Source organism: Poromitra crassiceps (genome assembly GCF_964638095.1).
Source record: "Poromitra crassiceps genome assembly, chromosome: 1".
NCBI lineage: Eukaryota > Metazoa > Chordata > Actinopteri > Beryciformes > Melamphaidae > Poromitra > Poromitra crassiceps.
Window position 1 is genome coordinate 107,871,794 of NC_139623.1, and position 20,980 is coordinate 107,892,773.

Genomic DNA, 20,980 nt, shown 5'->3' on the forward strand with positions numbered 1-20,980 from the left:
AACAATGGCACAGTTGTGCACATTTGATGAAGTGTGGTTTACTTTCAGTTGTTATGTTGAGTGAAAACGCACAAAGCAGCACAACAGACGCTGACATGCTGCATTTTGGGGTGGACACTTTATGACAAGTCTGTCAATGTTTTTGTTTGTTTTTGTTTGCCCAATTACAATTAAAGTTGTTGTCAAAGATCCCTTGCTTTTTTATAATCCTTTTCAGATTAGCTCCATGCAATTAACGCATTACTGGATTGGCCAACAGTAGAAGGTTGTACACTCATTAGACTACATCAGTCACTGCACACACATCTGGCAGTACATGGCAGACTGAGACGCGCTGGGTTCCTGTAACTGTAACTGCCATCTCCAATCCCAATTTCAGTGCCTCTGCCTCTGTCATTCCGCATCCTTTCGTGCACTGTTTTGCTGTCGAGCGTGTCCTTGATGTTTACGAGGTTGAGAGGGTCTCCTGTGTCGAAAAGGCACATCACCAATTCAGGAAGGCATCTCAAAGAGGTTGCTAAATATGGAGACAGCGTGGATGGACACTGACTCTACGGCTCGGGAGCTGCGTGGCTGTTTGATGTAATTAGCTACTAAAAAACAAACGGAGTGGAGCTTTGATATCGCACCGCCAGCTGCTCCCTGGGGACCAAATACCACAAAGTACAACTTCACCTAGCGGTATGTAGTTGCTGTTTTGAAAGTGGATCGGCTAATAGTCGTGAGCTGAATTCTATCCTGTGAGCTGCAAGTTACCGTGGAAGTAGAGAGAGCTTTTTTCAAAACAGTCTGTGGTTGTTGTTTTTGGCAGTGGTTCTCAAAGTCGGGTCCAGGGACCCCCCAGAGGTCCTTGAGGGGGTTCCAGAGAGCCCCCAGCAAAAAGGGGCCACTATAATTCCATCAATAAGTAACACACTAGCTGGATTCCCATCCAAATGTATCGCAACTTTTAATCAAATTTTCAGAAAGTCGGCAAAAGAAAATGCGAAATAATGCGCGTTTCATCCACTGCTATTTTGCGAATTATAGAGCTGTCAATCACCTCGTGTTTGAGGCTGTCTGAGCTGCTAGACCTGATATACAGCTCTATTAAACACATCTAACGTTATTCATTTAAAGTTTCTTGATGATCTACAAGTAGACAAAGGTACCATAACGCCATTTCTGGATTACCAGGTGCGACTCGGCAAGCATAACGTTATAATCCACGGAGCAGATAGTAAGTGAATACAATTTCATTCAATTCTAGAAGTGAGTCGCCTTAAAGTTAATATCCCAGTCTTCTTCTGTTTACCACAGTGGGTATTGTGCCGCGTATTTACCATTATTTGTAATTACCGTGTGTAGCCCTATTGTGTGTCGGCTACACGGCATGTCATGTTTTGCAATGATCAAGGCAAACTGCCTGGTTTTTGAATGGAGAGACAACGGAATATTGCTTAATCTGTTTCCACCGCACGTTTCGCATTTTCCTTTTATCGATACACCCGACTTTTCTGCCTCCCTCAAGCGTGAAAACGTTTTTGCGATATTTGGAGGCTTTTGCGAATTAGGCAGCGTTTCCACTCACTTTTTCTATGCGCAAATTGAAATTTCGCATAAAAACAGATGGATGGAAACCCGACTAAAGACAGAATGTATAACTATTTTGGTCATGGGTTTCATACGCTTTCTGTAATAAAACATCTAAAAGCTAAAATCTTATCGAATGGGACCACTCATTTATGGTCTACACTTCTTATCTAATGATTTTAGTCTTCAAGAGGTGCATATCCTATAACAGCACATGAATAAATGCAAAATATATTAGAGTAACCTAATAGTCAGAAAAAATTGAATCATAATAATACATTACTCGATTCCCGGAACATAAAATATGCAAGAAGGCACTAATTTGTTATCAGGTTAATTATCTGTGTTTCAGACTTGCTGAGGCGTACACTTTCTCAGATTAATGAATTATGACTCTTATTTACTCTGCCTTATTGCAACAGTGTCAGAATTAAGCACAGTGCCTCTGGGTTGTGATGGAGGAGGAAAACCCAAACAGGAAATAGTTTAAAAGGGGGGAGGATGACAAATATAACAACGGCATGAACTCTAGCTTCTAAGCTTCATTATTGTGATTCTCGACATGACAGAAGTTTAGCGATTTCATCATAGATCGTATAGAAAATATGGGCGGAGTCACCATGACGTCACCCATTGGTTTGTGGACTCCCGTTTTGAAGCCTCTAGTTTGGCGTTTTGGCTGGCGCAAGATCAGGGGCACAGCGCCGTCTCCTATTGGTCCATGATCGGCAAGCTCCGTGATGACTGGACAGGCGACATGTCAATCACGGCAAAAACATGATCTTTTCTATCATCTATTTGACTCTCAACAGGTGAGTTGTATAAAAATTCACCCTGCGTAGTTTAGAACAGTTGTCATGGAAGGTAAAATGAGCTATGTAGACTAAAACCATTTTTTTTAACCAGGCTGTAAACATGTTTAATCCTGTTGTAAAGTCTGGCATTTTAACATGGGGGTGAACGGGGAATGACTGCCTTTTGGAGCCAGCCTCAAGTGGCCATTTGAGGAACTAAAGTTTTTATCACTTCCGCATAGGGCCAATGTCATATTTAAAGGATTATAACGTACTTATATCTCACATGAAACCTCTCATTCTCATGTTTTGATAGCATGTAAGAGCTACGTGACCTAAATACACTGAGCTTGGACATCAAGTAAAGTGCAATGAGGTTCATCGTACAGAAAACATTTCCCAGCGTATCATTTCTCTGGGATAAACCTCTGTGTTCCGCCAATAATAACGAGTCATGCCGGCTTACCGCTCTCAGCGCCCAGGTGGAAGTATCCATCGACCAGTGAGGCTCCGTTGTTGAAGTGCTGGGTCATGTGATCCAGCCAGTTGGCCTCCACCCCTTTCACGCCCTCGTCTCGGTTCTGAACGCGCAGCGGCACCTTGACCGTGTAGTACTTCACCTGGCTCTCCCGTGCCGCCGGGTGGTTGAACAAGGCGAGCAGATCCACTCCTGTCAAGACACAAACAGCCATTGATTTAACAACATCAGGGGTTGAGGCTGTGGAGACACGACAGAAAACAAGACCTCGCCATTGATTTAACACCATAGGGGTTGTGGCAATACAGATGTAGTCTCTGTAGAAGCCCCTGGTTTTACTGCATGCTTCCTGACCTGCTGCTGTACTTTGGCCACATTCCAGAGTCATTTGGCTCCATCCATAAGAGGACTTTCTCTCTTTTCAGCTGCCAGAAGGTACAGTACAGGGTAGTCAGCTGGTTGGGAGACACTAGAGCACACATGGGCAAAATACGGCCTGCGGGCCGCATGCGGCCCGCCGGCGCCCCCTCTGCGGCCCGCGATGGTATTGCAATTTTTTTTTTTTTTTTTTTTTTTTACAGTGCACCTGAACGCAACATGCAAGATACCCGCTGAATAAGTTTCCAAATGTTCATGTCATTCTGGCCAATACTCCACTTCTGTTATAGCATTTAAGTCTGGAATTAGTGGAGTATGGAATATCTTTCAATAATCTTTATGACTAAAAGGCTAAAAGTAAACTCATGTGTAAGAAATGACTGTTCTACATTGAAGTAAACATTTAAATAATTAACTCGTTGTTTTGGATTCATTTAGCTTCAAGAGTGCATTTTTGTTCTTGTGTGACCCTTAACACAGGCTTTGAGAATCCCGGGCCACTTACTGATACGTATGCTTAAATGAACCCACTCATATTCTGGTTTATTTCAAGAAAAACATTTAGGCTAGTGGAAATTCTAATTGGCTGCTAACTTTAAAATCTAACAGCCGTATTGGCGGGTGGTCAAAAGTTAATTCCAAGCCCTGCTGGGAGAGCAGGCGGTGACATAGGAGTGAGTGAGAAAAGGATCAAATATTGGTGGTTAAAGGCCGCGCAGGCTGCACAGAAACCACACCACGCCACCACATCAGAAAACACCAGCCAGAGTCAGTGAATGTGCTCGAAATTAGAGTGCAAAAGGTATTCATAAAAGTGACTATATCTTGAAAAGTAAAAAAAAACGGCAGAAAACCCTTGAAAGTGCACTTTTTTCAGAGGCTGTCATTTCATAATGGAACTGTCTAGAAACAAAATTTCTTCTTTGGAAGAAGCAGGAGTGTTCAATGTTTCATTAAAGTCCAGCGCTGTCAATATAGCCCTAATAGAAAAAAATCTATAGCTGTTTTCAACTGAATGGAAGTGAATCTGGCACAGGCTCCAGACAATTTTACTGAAGCGCTGTGGCACTCAATGTGTTAAAATGCATGAATTTTTTTTTATGAAGACATCTCCCGACATATATACTACCGTTTAAATTTGGTGCAATTTGGAGGCAAAAAAAATAAATATATATACCGGTACTTCTTCTACTATTGTTTTTATGTCGAAGCCTTCTTCTTCTTCTTCTTCTTTGAGTTTTATGGCGGTTGGCAAATATATATGTGCATTACCGCCACCTACTGGAGTTTGATATCAGCCAAATGCCTGAGGGGTGGGCGTGGAAAAGAAGGCCACGAGCCCAGTGCATTGTGGGAAGTGTAGGACTTCTGCTCCCCGCTCCCGCCCCTCCCCCCCCCCCCCCCCCCCCCACACAGAGTGGATTTTGGTTGATTGCTCAGGCTCTGAACAACCAATTCAAAAAATTTCAACGGATTCCAACTCCTTAGGGGCGTGAGATTTAATATATCTTCATATTCCCCACGGGAAAGCCTTCCTTTAAGACTGAATAATGACATCACAACTGTTAATAAAAAATTAGTTATTCCTCTAAACCTGGCTTCAAATGCCCCAATTTTTTCACGCTGGTGCCATTCGACCCTCAGCAAAATCTGAAACGAGGATTTTTTTTGTGGCCCTCTCTCATCAAAGTTACCCATCCATGGGTTACGGCATGAAAATATTTGTTCGGCCCCCGGCAACAATCTGGGTTTCTCATGTGGCCCCCATGAAAAATAGTTGCCCACCCCTGCACTAGAGGTTTGGTACTATTTTGGTTCCATTGTATAACATTCAAGAAAGAACTATCTGCAGTATTGAGGTAGGATAGATGCAGGATAATTGTCTGAATTAGAGTTTATTTCAATGGTTACCAATGTAAAACACCATTCTACAAAAGTCTTTGGTTTGGGGCAAAACACATTTGAATTACTTTTAAACACTAACTGTACATTCACCCTGTAAGCAACATGCTCAATAATTCACCATAAGGCCATTCATTTCCTATAGAGCTGAGCGACCAGCGAAAAGTTGGCCATTGCTGAACATTTTGCGTTCATCAGCCGTGAACATCTATTCAGGTAGATTTGTGCACTTCCTTCTTTCCTCACAGCTGTGATTCCATTTAATGAACAATAGCCTGGCAGGTGCAAAATGCAGGAAAAATGTAGTCTTGTCTGAATTAGTTGCTGTATGAACAAGACAACACAAGATGTGTGACGTCCCAAACTAGACCCACAAATATGCTGAAAATCCTTTTCGAGGAAGTTTGCTCTTTCACTGAATCAGAAGCCATTTGACCACATTCATGCGAGATGTTATGCTCATATTCCTTTGACTGTAATGTGCTCCAGAAGTGATGTAACGCGTTTGATGCCAAACATAAAAAGGCACTATTTTTATTATAACCGAGTTGATTCCTACTCTAACCTTGAATAATGCATTAAAAGCTCTCCAGCTAGCTCTTGTTTACATCAAGCAGAAATATACATAATGCAGTGGGCCTCAGGAGGGGGAACGAGCTTGGAAATATGCCCACAGATGTCACTGGCATTTACAAATATCAAACTAAATCACAGCGGAAAGAAGTGTATTTATCGTGATGTGATGTGAGGGAAAGATTTGCCTTCCTTGGCATGGAAAAAAACACACAATATGAAATGTGAATGGCGTTCAATTTGGGCAGCAGCAGCAATTCAAATAAAGCCTGGGTAACATTTCCCTACGTCTTTAGAATGCAAATGTCGGACTGTCATTCCCAAGTGAACCAGATGGATGGGCTGAATGTGCCGCGCTGCCACCCACACACACCCGTGCAGACAGCAGACAACAGTCAGTTTGAGGGGGGGAGTCAGAGGGGGTGGGGGTTGGGAATGGGGGTAGTTGAGGTGGGGGGGGGTCACGGCTCAGTCGCGTCCGCCCGGCCGTCCGGAGGCAGGCACCGGGGAAGAATGAATCATTTATAACCATTTATTTTCTGGCATGTCTGCCTGATGTGACAGCTGGCCACCAAATTCCCTAAATCTTGTCATTTGTCACTCTTGAGGAAAGTAGAATCACAGTAGAATATTCACTCCTCCATGAGCCTCTATGTTACCCACGTCACAAAGAGGACAATATGGCAAACTAATCCTTGACAAGACAACCCAGAAAATAACTTTCCTTTCAACATGTCACCGGCTGCCAAAACATCTTTCCTCACTGAGAGTCATTTAGGCCAGTGATTGTCAACCTTTTTCAAATCAGGGACACCTAATTTATGCTGTGTTCATGAGCTCCTCAGATATATCCTATTTACCAGTTAATTTATGCTGTGTTCATGTGCTCCTCAGATATATCCTATTTACCAGTTAATTTATGCTGTGTTCATGAGCTCCTCAGATATATCCTATTTACCAGTTAATTTATGCTGTGTTCATGTGCTCCTCAGATATATCCTATTTACCAGTTAATTTATGCTGTGTTCATGTGCTCCTCAGATATATCCTATTTACCAGTTAATTTATGCTGTGTTCATGTGCTCCTCAGATATATCCTATTTACCAGTTAATTTATGCTGTGTTCATGAGCTCCTCAGATATATCCTATTTACCAGTTAATTTATGCTGTGTTCATGTGCTCCTCAGATATATCCTATTTACCAGTTAATTTATGCTGTGTTCATGTGCTCCTCAGATATATCCTATTTACCAGTTAATTTATGCTGTGTTCATGAGCTCCTCAGATATATCCTATTTATCAGTTAATTTATGCTGTGTTCATGTGCTCCTCAGATATATCCTATTTACCAGTTAATTTATGCTGTGTTCATGAGCTCCTCAGATATATCCTATTTACCAGTTAATTTATGCTGTGTTCATGAGCTCCTCAGATATATCCTATTTACCAGTTAATTTATGCTGTGTTCATGTGCTCCTCAGATATATCCTATTTACCAGTTAATTTATGCTGTGTTCATGTGCTCCTCAGATATATCCTATTTACCAGTTAATTTATGCTGTGTTCATGTGCTCCTCAGATATATCCTATTTACCAGTTAATTTATGCTGTGTTCATGAGCTCCTCAGATATATCCTATTTACCAGTTAATTTATGCTGTGTTCATGTGCTCCTCAGATATATCCTATTTACCAGTTAATTTATGCTGTGTTCATGTGCTCCTCAGATATATCCTATTTACCAGTTAATTTATGCTGTGTTCATGAGCTCCTCAGATATATCCTATTTATCAGTTAATTTATGCTGTGTTCATGTGCTCCTCAGATATATCCTATTTACCAGTTAATTTATGCTGTGTTCATGAGCTCCTCAGATATATCCTATTTACCAGTTAATTTATGCTGTGTTCATGAGCTCCTCAGATATATCCTATTTACCAGTTAATTTATGCTGTGTTCATGTGCTCCTCAGATATATCCTATTTACCAGTTAATTTATGCTGTGTTCATGTGCTCCTCAGATATATCCTATTTATCAGTTAATTTATGCTGTGTTCATGTGCTCCTCAGATATATCCTATTTACCAGTTAATTTATGCTGTGTTCATGTGCTCCTCAGATATATCCTATTTACCAGTTAATTTATGCTGTGTTCATGAGCTCCTCAGATATATCCTATTTACCAGTTACGAGGCCAAGAACGGCCCTCCAATGTCTGGACCCCTTACAATTTGCATATTAGGCCTGGGAGTGGACGTCATCGTTGCAATGGATAGTGGGATACCGCAATGGTTTGTGGGATACTGAAGCCATTTTTGTTGGTGTCCTGCCAGCGCACCTAGACCGGTGTTCTGTCTAGTTCAGAGCCAGATAAACGCAGGATAAACAGCAGCCGAGCAACTCGTTGTAAACATGCCATAATGGTAAGTCATCATTGTTACGTTTGATAACTTCCATAATAGTGCAATACAATAATTTTCATTGAGGAAAAATGTCCAGTGAGTCTTACTTAGGGTAACCTAAACCTAGCTAGCGTTAGCCTGCTAACGTTTTAGCTACCTAGAATAACGTTACTGTAAGCTATCGTTAGTCATGGTGACATAGTAGATCTATACAACCGTTTTAGTTTTTGTTGTGTTGTTACACTGAGTATCTGCCAGAGGGCACTGTGGAGCACAGTTGTGTGGTGTACAACCAGGTTGTAATAGAGGAAGAGAAGAAGTGAATAAACGGAGAATGAAGCACATTGAAGGTTGTCTGCCTGGATACTTTTACTACTTATAACTGCAAGATACCACATTTTTGGCGACGAGGATGGCAGTTTCCGTGCCTTTGCCTGCACCGTTCATGCCTTGCCCAGGCGAACCTAGTACTCCGTTTCCTATCTGGCTGAGGATGTTCGAGAATTACATGCTAGTCATCAATGCTACAGGTGATAGCTGGCCAGCGGAGAGGCAGCGTGCAGTCCTTCTCCATGCACTCGGGACAGAGGGACAAAGACTGTTTTACACATTAGCAGACACGGGCACTACCTACTGTTTTACACATTAGCAGACACGGGCACTACCTACTGTTTGACACATTACCAGACACGGGCACTACCTACTGTTTTACACATTACCAGACACGGGCACTACCTACTGTTTTACACATTACCAGACACGGGCACTACCTACTGTTTTACACATTACCAGACACGGGCACTACCTACTGTTTTACACATTACCAGACACGGGCACTACCTACTGTTTTACACATTAGCAGACACGGGCACTACCTACTGTTTTACACATTACCAGACACGGGCACTACCTACTGTTTTACACATTACCAGACACGGGCACTACCTACTGTTTTACACATTACCAGACACGGGCACTACCTACTGTTTTACACATTACCAGACACGGGCACTACCTACGCTGCTGCCATGGATGGACTCAAAAAGCACTTTGTTCCTAAAGTGAATGTGATTGCTGAACGTCACAAGTTTCTCCAGCGAGCACAGAGACCTGACGAGACGATTAACCAGTTCCTGGCTTCCCTACGTGAACTGGTTGCTGCATGTGAGTTTGGAAATATGGAGGAGCAGATGATCCGTGACCAGCTGATAGAGCGTGTTGCCAATACACGCATACGTGACAGACTCCTGCTTGAATCAGACCTGAATCTGGCTAAAGCTACAACAATGGCTTTGCAAATCGAGGCTGGACTGAACAAAGCTAACGTCCTCTCCGACACCACTACTGCTGCTGCGTCGGTGAGGGCAATAAACAAACAGCCGAGGAGGGCTCGACAGTGGGAGAAGAGGAAACCTGCTCCAGCGACCACACCTGCTGCCGCCGCCCACACTAGAGGGAATCGCCGCTCCTGTTACCGATGTGGATCGACCAACCATTTAGCTAATACGCCTTCATGCCCAGCAGCTAAGGCTACGTGCAACTCATGTGGTAAAGTGGGACACTTTTCCAAAGTTTGTCGATCTGGTCGGAAGGAGGTGCGTGAGGTGGTGATGAATGACCTGACCGTGCGTTACATGAACGATCCTAATACTGTGCATGATAAAATAACCTGTACTGTACAAGTGAATGCTGATGGTCAAAGTCAGGATGTTGAGCTAATAGTAGATACGGGGTCGTCTGTTTCTATCATTCCAGAGAGCACTTACCAGACCCTTTTTCATACATGTGACCTTGCTGAGCCTACAGTTACTCTGCTCACATATTCACGGGAGAAAATACCTGTTAAAGGGTGTATGCATGCTACTATTGCTCATGATGGCCGCTCAACTACAGGCACATTTGTAGTGGTTAAATCAGGTACTGCTTTGCTGGGATTAGATTTGTTTGTAGCACTGAATATGTGTATTATGGGTAACAAAGTAATTGCTAACATCAGCCCTGATACTCCTACTGTGCAGAGGGCACATACACATAGTGCAACACAGGCTGCACCAGAGATTCAGGTGAATGAGGTTGGGTCTGCAAAGGGATTTGTGCACAAACCAACTCAAACCAGATGCTGTGCCAGTACAAAAGAAGCTCAGGAGGCTTCCATTCTCTGTGAGGCAGGCTGTGACGGATGTGCTCGAGAAGCTACAGGAAGATGGCATCATAGAACAAATTGATGCATCTCCATGGGTCTCCCCCATAGTGGTGACTCAGAGGAAAGGGGGAAAGCCTCGCATGTGTGTTGATCTTAGGGAACCAAACAAGTCAATCATCACTGACTGTTATCCGCTGCCACACATGGACGAGCTGTTCAGTGAACTGCGAGGAGCTACAGTCTTCTTAACTATCGACCTCGCCTCTGCCTATCACCAGCTGCTACTACACCCAGATAGCCGTGATCTAACTGCGTTCATTACTCACAGAGCGCAAAGTGCTCGGCGCAAGTCCGGGTATATGCGTCAGCCCCCCTTGTGGGAGATAGGTTGCCACGCGCCTGCTCTCTGTAGTGTGGATCCTCGCCAGCATACTCAGCCAACTGATAGGTGGTCAACATCGACGGCAACCAGCCAGGCTTGCTGGTCGACCAGTTAAACGTCTGGAACGCCCATGTGCATCTCCAGTGGAAATTGCTTCAGAATTCTACCTTCAGTGACATTTAACATAGCCACCTCTATTTGCAAACTCAATCTTAGCTTCAACAATACCATAACTGCATCATTTAAACACTCTACAGTCTACACACTGCAACAGGTTTTAGCATGATAGCATGTAAGGGTCTTTATTTATGGAGGATATTTGTATAACCCTGCTAGTTACAGGGTTCATACACCTTTTCAATTAAAGTTAATTAAAGTTTTTTATTTACTTAATTGTTTTGATGATTTTGTCTGATGTTCAATATGATTTAGGCAGATTGACATCTTGCCATTGCTATCACTGTATAGATGCAGATTGTTCTTCACAGCCATCAGAATATGTGAGATGATTAGCAGGGTTCCATATTATATTATAATAGGGTATTTGATATAATGCATGCTGACAGCGGCTGGGTCATAAGAACATCCCTCTATCTGAACATTATTCTTCCCATCAACATGCACTCCAGTTGGGTCTACAACATCAAAGCTAGAATTATGTGTGTATCGAACCTGAACCACAACATTTTATATACTTTTCTAGACATTCTTTTTATTCCCAATCTATTCAAGACCGGGAAATGATCAAATTCATTTCTCAATACTTTTCCAGACTTCCCAGACCTGTGTAGGAACCCTGTAACAGTAGCTATTAGGCTACTGCTGCATGTAGACCTAGGGCTCTATCTTCCCAACGGCGGTAATTTTGCGTTAGCGCCCGTTTTGTGCTGGAATAGCGCCGCGCAAAGCCCTAATTGTGGGCGTGTCAGCCCGCTGTGCTTCACGTCATCTCAGCGCAAACCTTCATAGGCGTGTTTATGCCCATAAAGGATTCACAAGGTGAGATCACTCCCCTTAAAAGCCACAGCGTCACCGCCATCACGTCATCAGCTTCTTTCTTGCTGAGAGCAAGCAGAGAAACAGAGAGAGAAAAGAGAGAGGGTGAGAGAGAGAGACAGAGCGAGAGAGAGAGGGGGGGGGAGAGAACGAGAGAGGCAAGAGAGAGAGGGCCGCCGCGCAATTACGCAGTGATGTCAAAGCGTGCGCTTACTGTAATTAGATGTTTGGTTCATATAGGCTATAACATAGCCCTACACATCTAAAAATATTTGTTTCTTTAATAGGGTAGGAATGTGTGAGATTTTACATCTAGCCTATTTCAATAGCCTGTGTCAGAATCCATCCGCGCTGTGGAGAAGCTGGTCTTGCATGCGTGCAATTGCAGGGAAAGAGGTTACTGTACTGGCCGGACACGGGTCGGTGCCCTGGGTGTTTTGGGCCGGCCAGGGTGGGGAGAGGCAGCTTGGAACAACAACGTCACAACTTTCTCAAAAGCAATCTACTGTTACCTCACACCACAAACCTGTATGGTCGGGAATTATGTAGCCTAATAAAACCATGACAAACGAATTCTCATTTTTAAATCAAGATGTGTTTTTTCTGCAATGTAGGCTATAGTTGAAAATCAACATGGCATTCCGAGGAGAGAAGAGTGTGTGCAGGCGCGAGGAGAGTGACATCCATGCCGTGAGTAAATGTATCCAAACAAGGATTTCCTGCACTGCACGGAGAATACTGTCTGCGCTCAGGCGTACGCCTGGCGTAGTGGGGTTGTTTGCGCTAAGACCAGCTATTTGCTGGCGTTAAAATTGAGAGCACCCAAGGCCCCTTTTTCTAACACATTGCGCTGGAACACCTATTTTGGAACGGGCAACGCCCAAACCTCTCTTTGCGCTCGGCACATACCGACGGTATCTTCCCCACAGCGCTAAATGACACTTGCACATGACACATGATAGGCTAGAGGCCCACGGACACGCCTGGGCCACGCCTACACCTGTGTCATCCCAGTGCAAAACTGGACGGTGGAGGCAGATGATAGCTTAAGACGCTGGGAAGATAGCAATAAGAGGCGCGCAAACGATAGCGCCGTACGACGATAGGGCCCCTAGTCATTACATTTTTACGGCATGGATGTCACTCTCCTCGTGCCTGCACACACTCTTCTCTCCTCGGAATGCCACGTTGAGTTTCAACTATAGCCTGCACTCCAGAAAAAACACACCTTGATTTCAAAATGAGAATTCGTTTGTCATGGTTTTATTAGGCTACATAATTCCCAACCATATAGGTCTGTGGTGTAACATTAGATTACTTTAGGTAGGAGAGGGTAGGAGAAAATAAAAAGCAAATGATCTTTTCCAACCATTATACATTTAATAGCACCGCAATAGCCCTCTCCACTTCCCTCATCGGGGGAAGCGAGAGAGAGACACAGGGCATACTGCCTCACCTCGTAATAGCCAGTAACCTATAGGCCTAGCTGCAAAAGTTAACTGTTGAAAATTTGATGTCTGGTTTTGTCACGAGTAGCCTACAGCTGAAGTTCCTCTCGCCATCAAGCAGACAGTGACTGAAGCATGTGTCTTTATGTGCACCAAGGGGAAAATGACAGAATAAATTGGTGGGATTCGATGTATATATATTAATAGAAACGAATAGAAAATAGCTGATTAATAAAATGTGTGGTGGTGGAACGAAATTCAACTTCAAATAGAGCAGCATCACTCATCGCGGCTCAGTACGCTGCGCAATTACGCATGCAGTATAGGCCCGCAGCGGAGATGCAGGAGAAGAGAGCCCGAAAAGGAATATACAGTCCATACAGTCAGACGTTTGGGCAGCAGCCTCTCCCTCTTTCTCTCTCTCACTCTAGTCCCTCTGCGTGAGGAGGAAGCTGCTGATGTGACGCTGTGGTTTTATGGTCATGACCACACCTCCACAATGCTTTTGGGCATAAACACGCCTATACGGAGATGTGCGCCGAGATGACGTGAAGCGCAGCGGGCCGACACGCCCACAATTAGGGCTTTGCAAAATTACCACTGTCGGGAAGATAGAGCCCTATGAGTTTAACAAATAGTGCAATGGGACTTTGCAACTATTATGTCTTGGAGTGCACTTACCTCTGTTGACATTAGTGCAATTCTGCAGTGTCTCTGTGTTACTTTGCTACTTTGTTTGTTGGTTGGTTGTTTGTATGTTGTCTGTTTGTAGAGCCGGGATGTGGCTATATGCACTTTTTGCCCAAGACAAATTTCCCCCAGGAGACAATAAAGTTTATCTCATCTCATCTCATCTCATCTCTCTCTCTCTCTCTCAATGTCGTATTTACGAGTGGGAATTTGGGAAATTTTGATGATACCCGAGTTTCCGAGTTGTGACGTGTGAGGTTTCAGGACTACAACAATGGCGGCAAGTATGGAGTCCATGTCACCCATTGACTGTAAAAAGTTATTATATTTTGTTATTCTGTTCATACAGTAGTAGCTATCATTTATTTTTAGTAGTTCCACATTATGGCCTACAGTATGTAGCTACCATAATGACCATTGCTTTTGGAAGAAAACACCAGCCACAAGAAAAGAACCTTCACAACTGGTACGTACGAGCTTCCAATGAGCACGTGAATGCAGCATTAGTCCACATTAGATCCACGGACCGCCATGTGATGAATATTTGTCTCTTGGACCCAAATCTGAGAATATTTGCATTGAATTCCTGTATAGAAAAACAGTGAAACCAGAGGTGGGACCAAGACCAACTGTGAAACTATGATCAAAGTGGTAATTTTACATTCTACAGTACATTCTGTAAGGGTGCTTTCACACTGGGGACCTGGGACCAGAACCGAGCACACCTCAAATTGACCCCAGGTCCGGAACGTTTTGACGAGTGTGAAAGTTGCATTCCGTGCCCGGGTCCGGAACGGGGAACCGTGACAGGGTCCACTTGAAAAGGTGGTCTGGGAAACGCTTGGGCGTACCCGGGGATGGAACACTTTGCGAATGTGAATGTCAACCGTACCGAACCATAATAGACAACACACGGGCGAGGATACACTCCAGGCGTAGTGGATGACGCAAGTGTACTCTGCAAGTGTTCTGTGAGATAATGGTGAAGTTTAACAATTCGTCAGTTTGCTGAGGACCATCTGCCCCCAAGGACTCAGGGTGGTCCCCGGACCCTGCATTGAGAACCATCGATTTAGACATTTCAGCGATTCCGATTCAGAGTTTAAATTGGGTTAAAGTTGCCGTGCAGGAGCAGGATAAGATGATGCAGTGCTCTCTTAAGGCAGGGCATGGGGATTGAGAAGATGATGCAGTGCTCTCTGTACCTCTGTGAGCTTAAGGCAGGACATGAGGATTGCATTTGAAAAAAATAACATCATCTCTACTAACCCAATCATAAAATATGGGAATGCTTTAGGTTACAGCTCCCATTTTACGCAATCACGCCATAATTAGATGAGTAAAAACATTCAGCCAAATTCGACACAGCTGATTCGATTGCTACTGATAGAACAATTACACACACTGGTCAGATTGTTGCCATTTGTAACAGCTTCAGAGAAACAACAGCCGAGAGGAAGAAAATCGATGTCTGCAGCTCTCCGTCTTTCTCACAATGTTACTCGTCTCTGAATACTGTAACAGCTCTCTCAATTTTCCATAAATTGTGTTTCATTATGGGCTAATTGCACCTTGATTATAGGAGCGAGGCAGTTGTAATTTAGAGGAGGGCAGGTAGTTCTTTAACCATTTTTTAGCCAGGGAGATTTCCTTTTCAGGAACACACTGTATGTGACTCACCTCACATTCATTCAGGAGATATAGCCTCAGTCTTCTGGGACTAGTGTCTTGCCTGAGGGCACCTTGAGGATACTTGTCGAGGAAGGGAGAGTGTCTCGTCACTTGCTCCCCCCAGAGTTTCCCAGCCTGGATTCAAACCACGGACTCGCCAATCACATGCTCAAACTAGATATTAAGCATGAGCTATGAATATATTACAATTCAAGACCACAAGGTTAAAGGGGCATTAAGTAAACTATGACGTCATTTACTGGCCTCTATTGGCTACCAGTAGGAATTGCAACAACACTGATAAAAACATAACCCCTCCTACACAAGTATCTCGCCTTGTCCCAGCTCCTGTCCCCATGTGCTACGGTGGCCTGTAATTGACACAAAAAATAAAATCACATTTTCATAATAGAAACAAGTAGGCTAGCACAGGGGTTTTCAAAGTCTGAGACTGTGGGCCTCCCTTCAGACAAAACTTGGACAAAGCCCCCCCCCATCATGATTATGTTATTTGGTCCCATTGCAACCAAGTTGAGCCAAGTTAGCCCAATATTACTATTACTGTTGACATACTTCAGAATACACCAAATACATAGAAAAGGTCTGTCCGAAGGCATGCATTTATTTATGACTCTGGGAAAGTGGGAAAAACATTAAATTAGCCAAAAAATACTGTATCTCTGAACTATATCTTTAACCAAATCATGTGATGTTTTAACAAATTTCAATAATGAAGACTACTTAGCAGCCAACGCCCAGTTCAGGTCATATCACAGTGCTTGCCCCATTTCTTTGAGGTTGTATAACACATTCATTGTTAGGCACGCCCCCTTTCATTCATGTTGTCTCCTCATCCATTCACAGTTTCCCACACTGCTTCCCCTCTGTGGCAATAACCAATCAGCCCAAGCTATTCCTTTCCTGCTGAGCCAATCACCTAACCAGCATAGTCTATCAGAGCCCATGTTTTACTATGCTATGTGTCATCCTCAGTTGCTGATCATTATCGCTGAAGCAGTTGTTTTCACCCCACCTCCTCCCCTGACCACCACCAACGTCATGATTCCTGAAGAATTCCCTATGGGGGATTTTCTATCCTATTCATCACTGATGCCGCCCTCTCATCATCATCTCAGGAGACTGTCATCATATCATGGAGTCATACGCCAAAATTAATTTGTTGTATCATTAAAGCTTGTTAAACTTTCTACTAGAAATATGTGATCTCCTTTTGACAACTTAGCTTTAAAACTAATGTAATATTCTTTCACTTCCATTCACTGAGCCTCCTTTGAAACGGTTTGGAGCCCCCCTGACCTAGCGAGTAAGAGCAGAGATTCAACAGAAACATCAGTCTGTAAATGCCAATGGGGGAGTTTCAGGACTGGAGTACAGAGTTGTTAAAGCAAGATATCTCAGCACCTGGGAAAGAAATCGTTCAGCCATTGGTATTGATCAACAACCTTATCAACCCCCCTGCAGATATTGTATAGAGTACCACAGGCATGACGTATTTTTGTAGGCTTTACCCAGAAATTGCCGCCATTTGGTTCGTCAGTGGAAAAGTCTATGGGGTTTTAGAATTAGGATTTCACTTAAATGCATAAAATAAGGTCTGTGGTTAACAAAAGTTTATGGGAACGTGAATTTGGGTTCAGCATGATACTCTTCACAAACGTGAATAACTTTTATGCCTTTTGAAGCGTTTTCTAAAACCTTAAAAAAAAAATGCATTTACCTTCCAAAAGTCATAAAAGTTCTTCATTTTGTGAAGAGTATCATGCTGAACCCAAATTCACGTTCCCATAAACTTTTGTTAACCACAGACCTTATTTTATGCATTTAAGTGAAATCCCCATTCTAAAACCCCATTCACTTTTTTGCTGACGACCCCCACTAAACCAATATTGATTGCTTTAAAGCAGTGATCCTCACTATTTTCTCCATGAGAGCCACAGTAGCCGGTCGAAGTCAAGAGAGCCACTTTTACCGCAAAACCACACAGTAAGCGTTTGATTTAGTTTTTAGTTTATTCAATGATAAAACCAATGATAAAAAATTTAGAACCAATGATAAAAATGTTAGAAACAATTATAAAAATCATAAAAACATTCAGACCGATTTTTTATATATATACAGTATATACCGGTATATATGTAAGGGATAATGTATAGTGAGCCGGTGATTACTGGGGAAATAATGACCGACAGGTGAATGATTGAGCCCGACGCGCAGCGGAGGGCTTAATGATTCACCTGAAGGTCATTATTTCCCCAGTAATCACCGGCTCACTATACATTATCCCGCTTAGAACACGGCCTACAACTAAATCATTCAATAATCTGACAAAAATAATTATTCAAATAGATTTTTTAATAGCGTTTTCAACGACAAAGCGGTTTCATTCGTAATTGGCACACAAGACACCACAGCTGCAACTGGTTGGCCTAATTAGTTCTGCGTCTCTGTCTGCTGACAAAAGGCTCTTATCAACTGATTAATCCAGGTGTGCCTAATCATTGTCGTGAGTGTTGACACAGCTGGATTAATCAGTATAACCAGCAGCAGAGCAGCGGTCGGTTGTCAAGAAATAATGACCGGTGAATCTTGTTGATTGACCAATCAGAATCGAGTATTCAAGAGAGCCGTGTTCTAAATATATATATACCGGTATATATATATATATATATATATATATATATATATGATATAAAAAACATTCAGGCCGAGTAGGGATGTAGGTACTACCGGTACTACCCCCGAACCGCGGTGCTATTGCTGTAGAACCGGTTCTATACTAAGATTTAAAAAGAACAGGTACTTTTCCGACCGCTGCTATGACTGATAATGGTCAATATGAGCCTGTCTCTTTAAGAAATGCGCGACGAAATGAGTGACGTCATATCCACATGTCAAGCGGTGAGGAAAAGAGTTTGAGGAAAAAAAGCAGCTGAGCACTGAGCAGACCCGCGCACATTAAAAGCAAACTAGCAAAGTAGGCTATGGCTAAACACAAAGCCTCTCCCAGCCCAGTTAGTAGCAGCAGCTGTGCCCTTTCACAGTTTACATCTAACGTTATGTAGGCTACTTTCACGCATACTTCAGTCAGGGTTATCGACAGTCCATATTATTGCCTCTGCACGTTTCCCGACGCTACAGTGAGAAAATGCGCTCGTTAATGCGCTCGTTAACTAACGTTACAGCGGACTCCGCTGTACTAACGTTACAGGGGACTCCGCAGTAACGTTAGTTAACGAGCGCATTAACGAGCGCTCACTGTAGCGTCGGGAAACGTGCAGAGGCAATAATATGGACTGTCGATAACCCTGACTGAAGTATGCGTGAAAGTAGCCTACATAACGTTAGATGTAAACTGTGAGTAATACTGCCTGAATGCCCCACCCATGACAAGAAGTGCTAAACTGGAAGTTGAGATTACTGAGTATAAACAATTTAGAGACATCAGCCCTGCAGAGGATCCCCTGGCATGGTGGAAGCAACACCAGACAGACCTGCCCATCTTAGCTCAGTTTGCTAGACAATATCTCTGTATTCCAGCATCAAGCTGTGCATCTGAACGTGTTTTCAGTACTTCTGGGAATATCTGCAGTCCAACAAGATCTAGACTGACCGAGGAACATGTTGACACCCTCGTTTTCTTGGCTAGGAACCTGAAGAAGACATTGGGATGGGAGGGACTGAGTGAGTAAACTGAGAGTCAGCCAAACAGTGAGTCTGTCTAGCACCCATAGGATAACTAGGGTTTAGGCTGAGTAGGCTGGGGGACAGAATGGGAATATGAAGCCAGTTATGCTGCTTGTTGAAGAAAAAAAGATTTGAGTTTCTGCTGCTATAGTGTTTTATTATATTATAATTTATTTTATTTATTTTACTTATTCCCATTTCCCACTGTTCAAAAGATTTGTGTTATGTTACTGAGTGTGTACTTATTTGACAAGTAAAAGTTAGACAGAATTTAAATGCCACCAATTATTTATTTATTGTTGTTATTGGTGTTTCTCTGAGTTTTTGCTGCTATAGGCTAGTGTTTTATGGTCATTTTATTTTCACTGGCATTACTTTATTTTACTTACCGGTATTCTCACTGCTCAAAAGGTTTGTTTTGTTCAGCATTTAAATGCCACACCAATTTATTGGTGTAATTGTTCCCAAACTCTTAAAATAAAGCCAAATCTTGACATTGGACAGTTTCACTTTTTTTTTTACAAAAAGTATCGAAAAGTATCGAAAGTATCGAAATACAAATTGGTACCGGCACCGAAACAGAAATTTAGTACCGCTACAACCCTAAGGCCGACTTAATAAAAGTCATGCACCCGACGCTATAAACGCTTTAAAACACTATAAAAGGAGTTTCTGCTGCCGTTGGTGCAATCGCTGCAGTCCAAGACTCCAAATAAACTTCCATGCTGTAGGCTATGTCCACTCCACCACTTGCCCTTATGTAGCTTACTCGGCTAACGCTATAGCTTTAAGTTTAGTTTACTGGATTGCCTCATTGTATGGGAAAATATGAACGCGTCTTCTCTTCAAACACATCTTCAGCGGAGACTTTGAGGGTGACATCATTGACCATATATGGACGAAAAGTGGAGAGCACATGGCTAGTATTGTTTGGTTTACGGCCGTGGGTCCTTTGGGGGATCTACAATAGGCGAATAAGAATGTGCCTGACGAAAAATGTAGCTTAAAATATGTTCATAGACTAGAGAACGTAATTAATATTATTTTTCCTCATTAATGATACATCGTTTCAACCGCCCACAACCCATCCGCTATTAATCAGAATGTTTATTTTTATGATCTGGCCCGCCCGCGGGGCGGGATATCTGCGGTCAGCGCGGTTATAACTGCGGCCCGCGCATCACTAACACACATACACAAACACGCACACGCACGCACGCACACGCACACGCACACACACACACACACAGAAATGCACATACCAAAGAGTATTCATTACCCAATATTAAGTCCTTTGAACCTAATCGCATTAATTGACTAGCCCATCAGATGACAGATAAGCCTTTCAGAGTCAACTCTATGCAGCGTCGTGTGTCATGGTGTAGGCGGCTAACAAGCAAATGAGCGCATGAGTGTGGTTAGTTAGGATGTTGAAAGCATGTCGCCTCGAAGCCCAAGTGTCCAAGTCCAAGTGACGAGGTCGGCGGCAACAACCCTGCCACAATGTTACCAGCAACAACCCTGCCACAATGTTACCAGCAACAACCCTGCCACAATGTTACCAGCAACAACCCTGCCACAATGTTACCAGCAACAACCCTGCCACAATGTTACCAGCGCGGCTTATGGTTTCATCGTCCGCTCCATAATCCCAGCTGCTGGACACTGATCCTATCTATCTATCTCAGGATCCATCTGAGCGCTTCAATTGTCTGCCTGTGCAGCCTGATGAACATGCTGAAGATTTCACACTGAAGTGCGTCAAGAGCACACCTTTGATACAGCTATGGTTCTCTCACCCCCCCCCCCCCCCCCCCCCCCTCTACCTCTGTCTGTTTTTAGCATA

The 20,980-nt window shown here is 43.2% G+C and overlaps 1 protein-coding gene across 1 annotated transcript in view; it reads right to left on the bottom strand.

Moving 5' to 3' along the window:
• rftn1b (raftlin, lipid raft linker 1b) overlaps positions 1 to 20,980 on the bottom strand; it is a 214,707-nt gene that overhangs the window by 61,458 nt on the left and 132,269 nt on the right. The window contains exon 6 of the mRNA XM_083647160.1: positions 2,833 to 3,036. Within this exon, the coding sequence (XP_083503286.1) occupies positions 2,833 to 3,036 (204 nt within the window). The remainder of the gene's footprint in view (positions 1 to 2,832; positions 3,037 to 20,980) is intronic.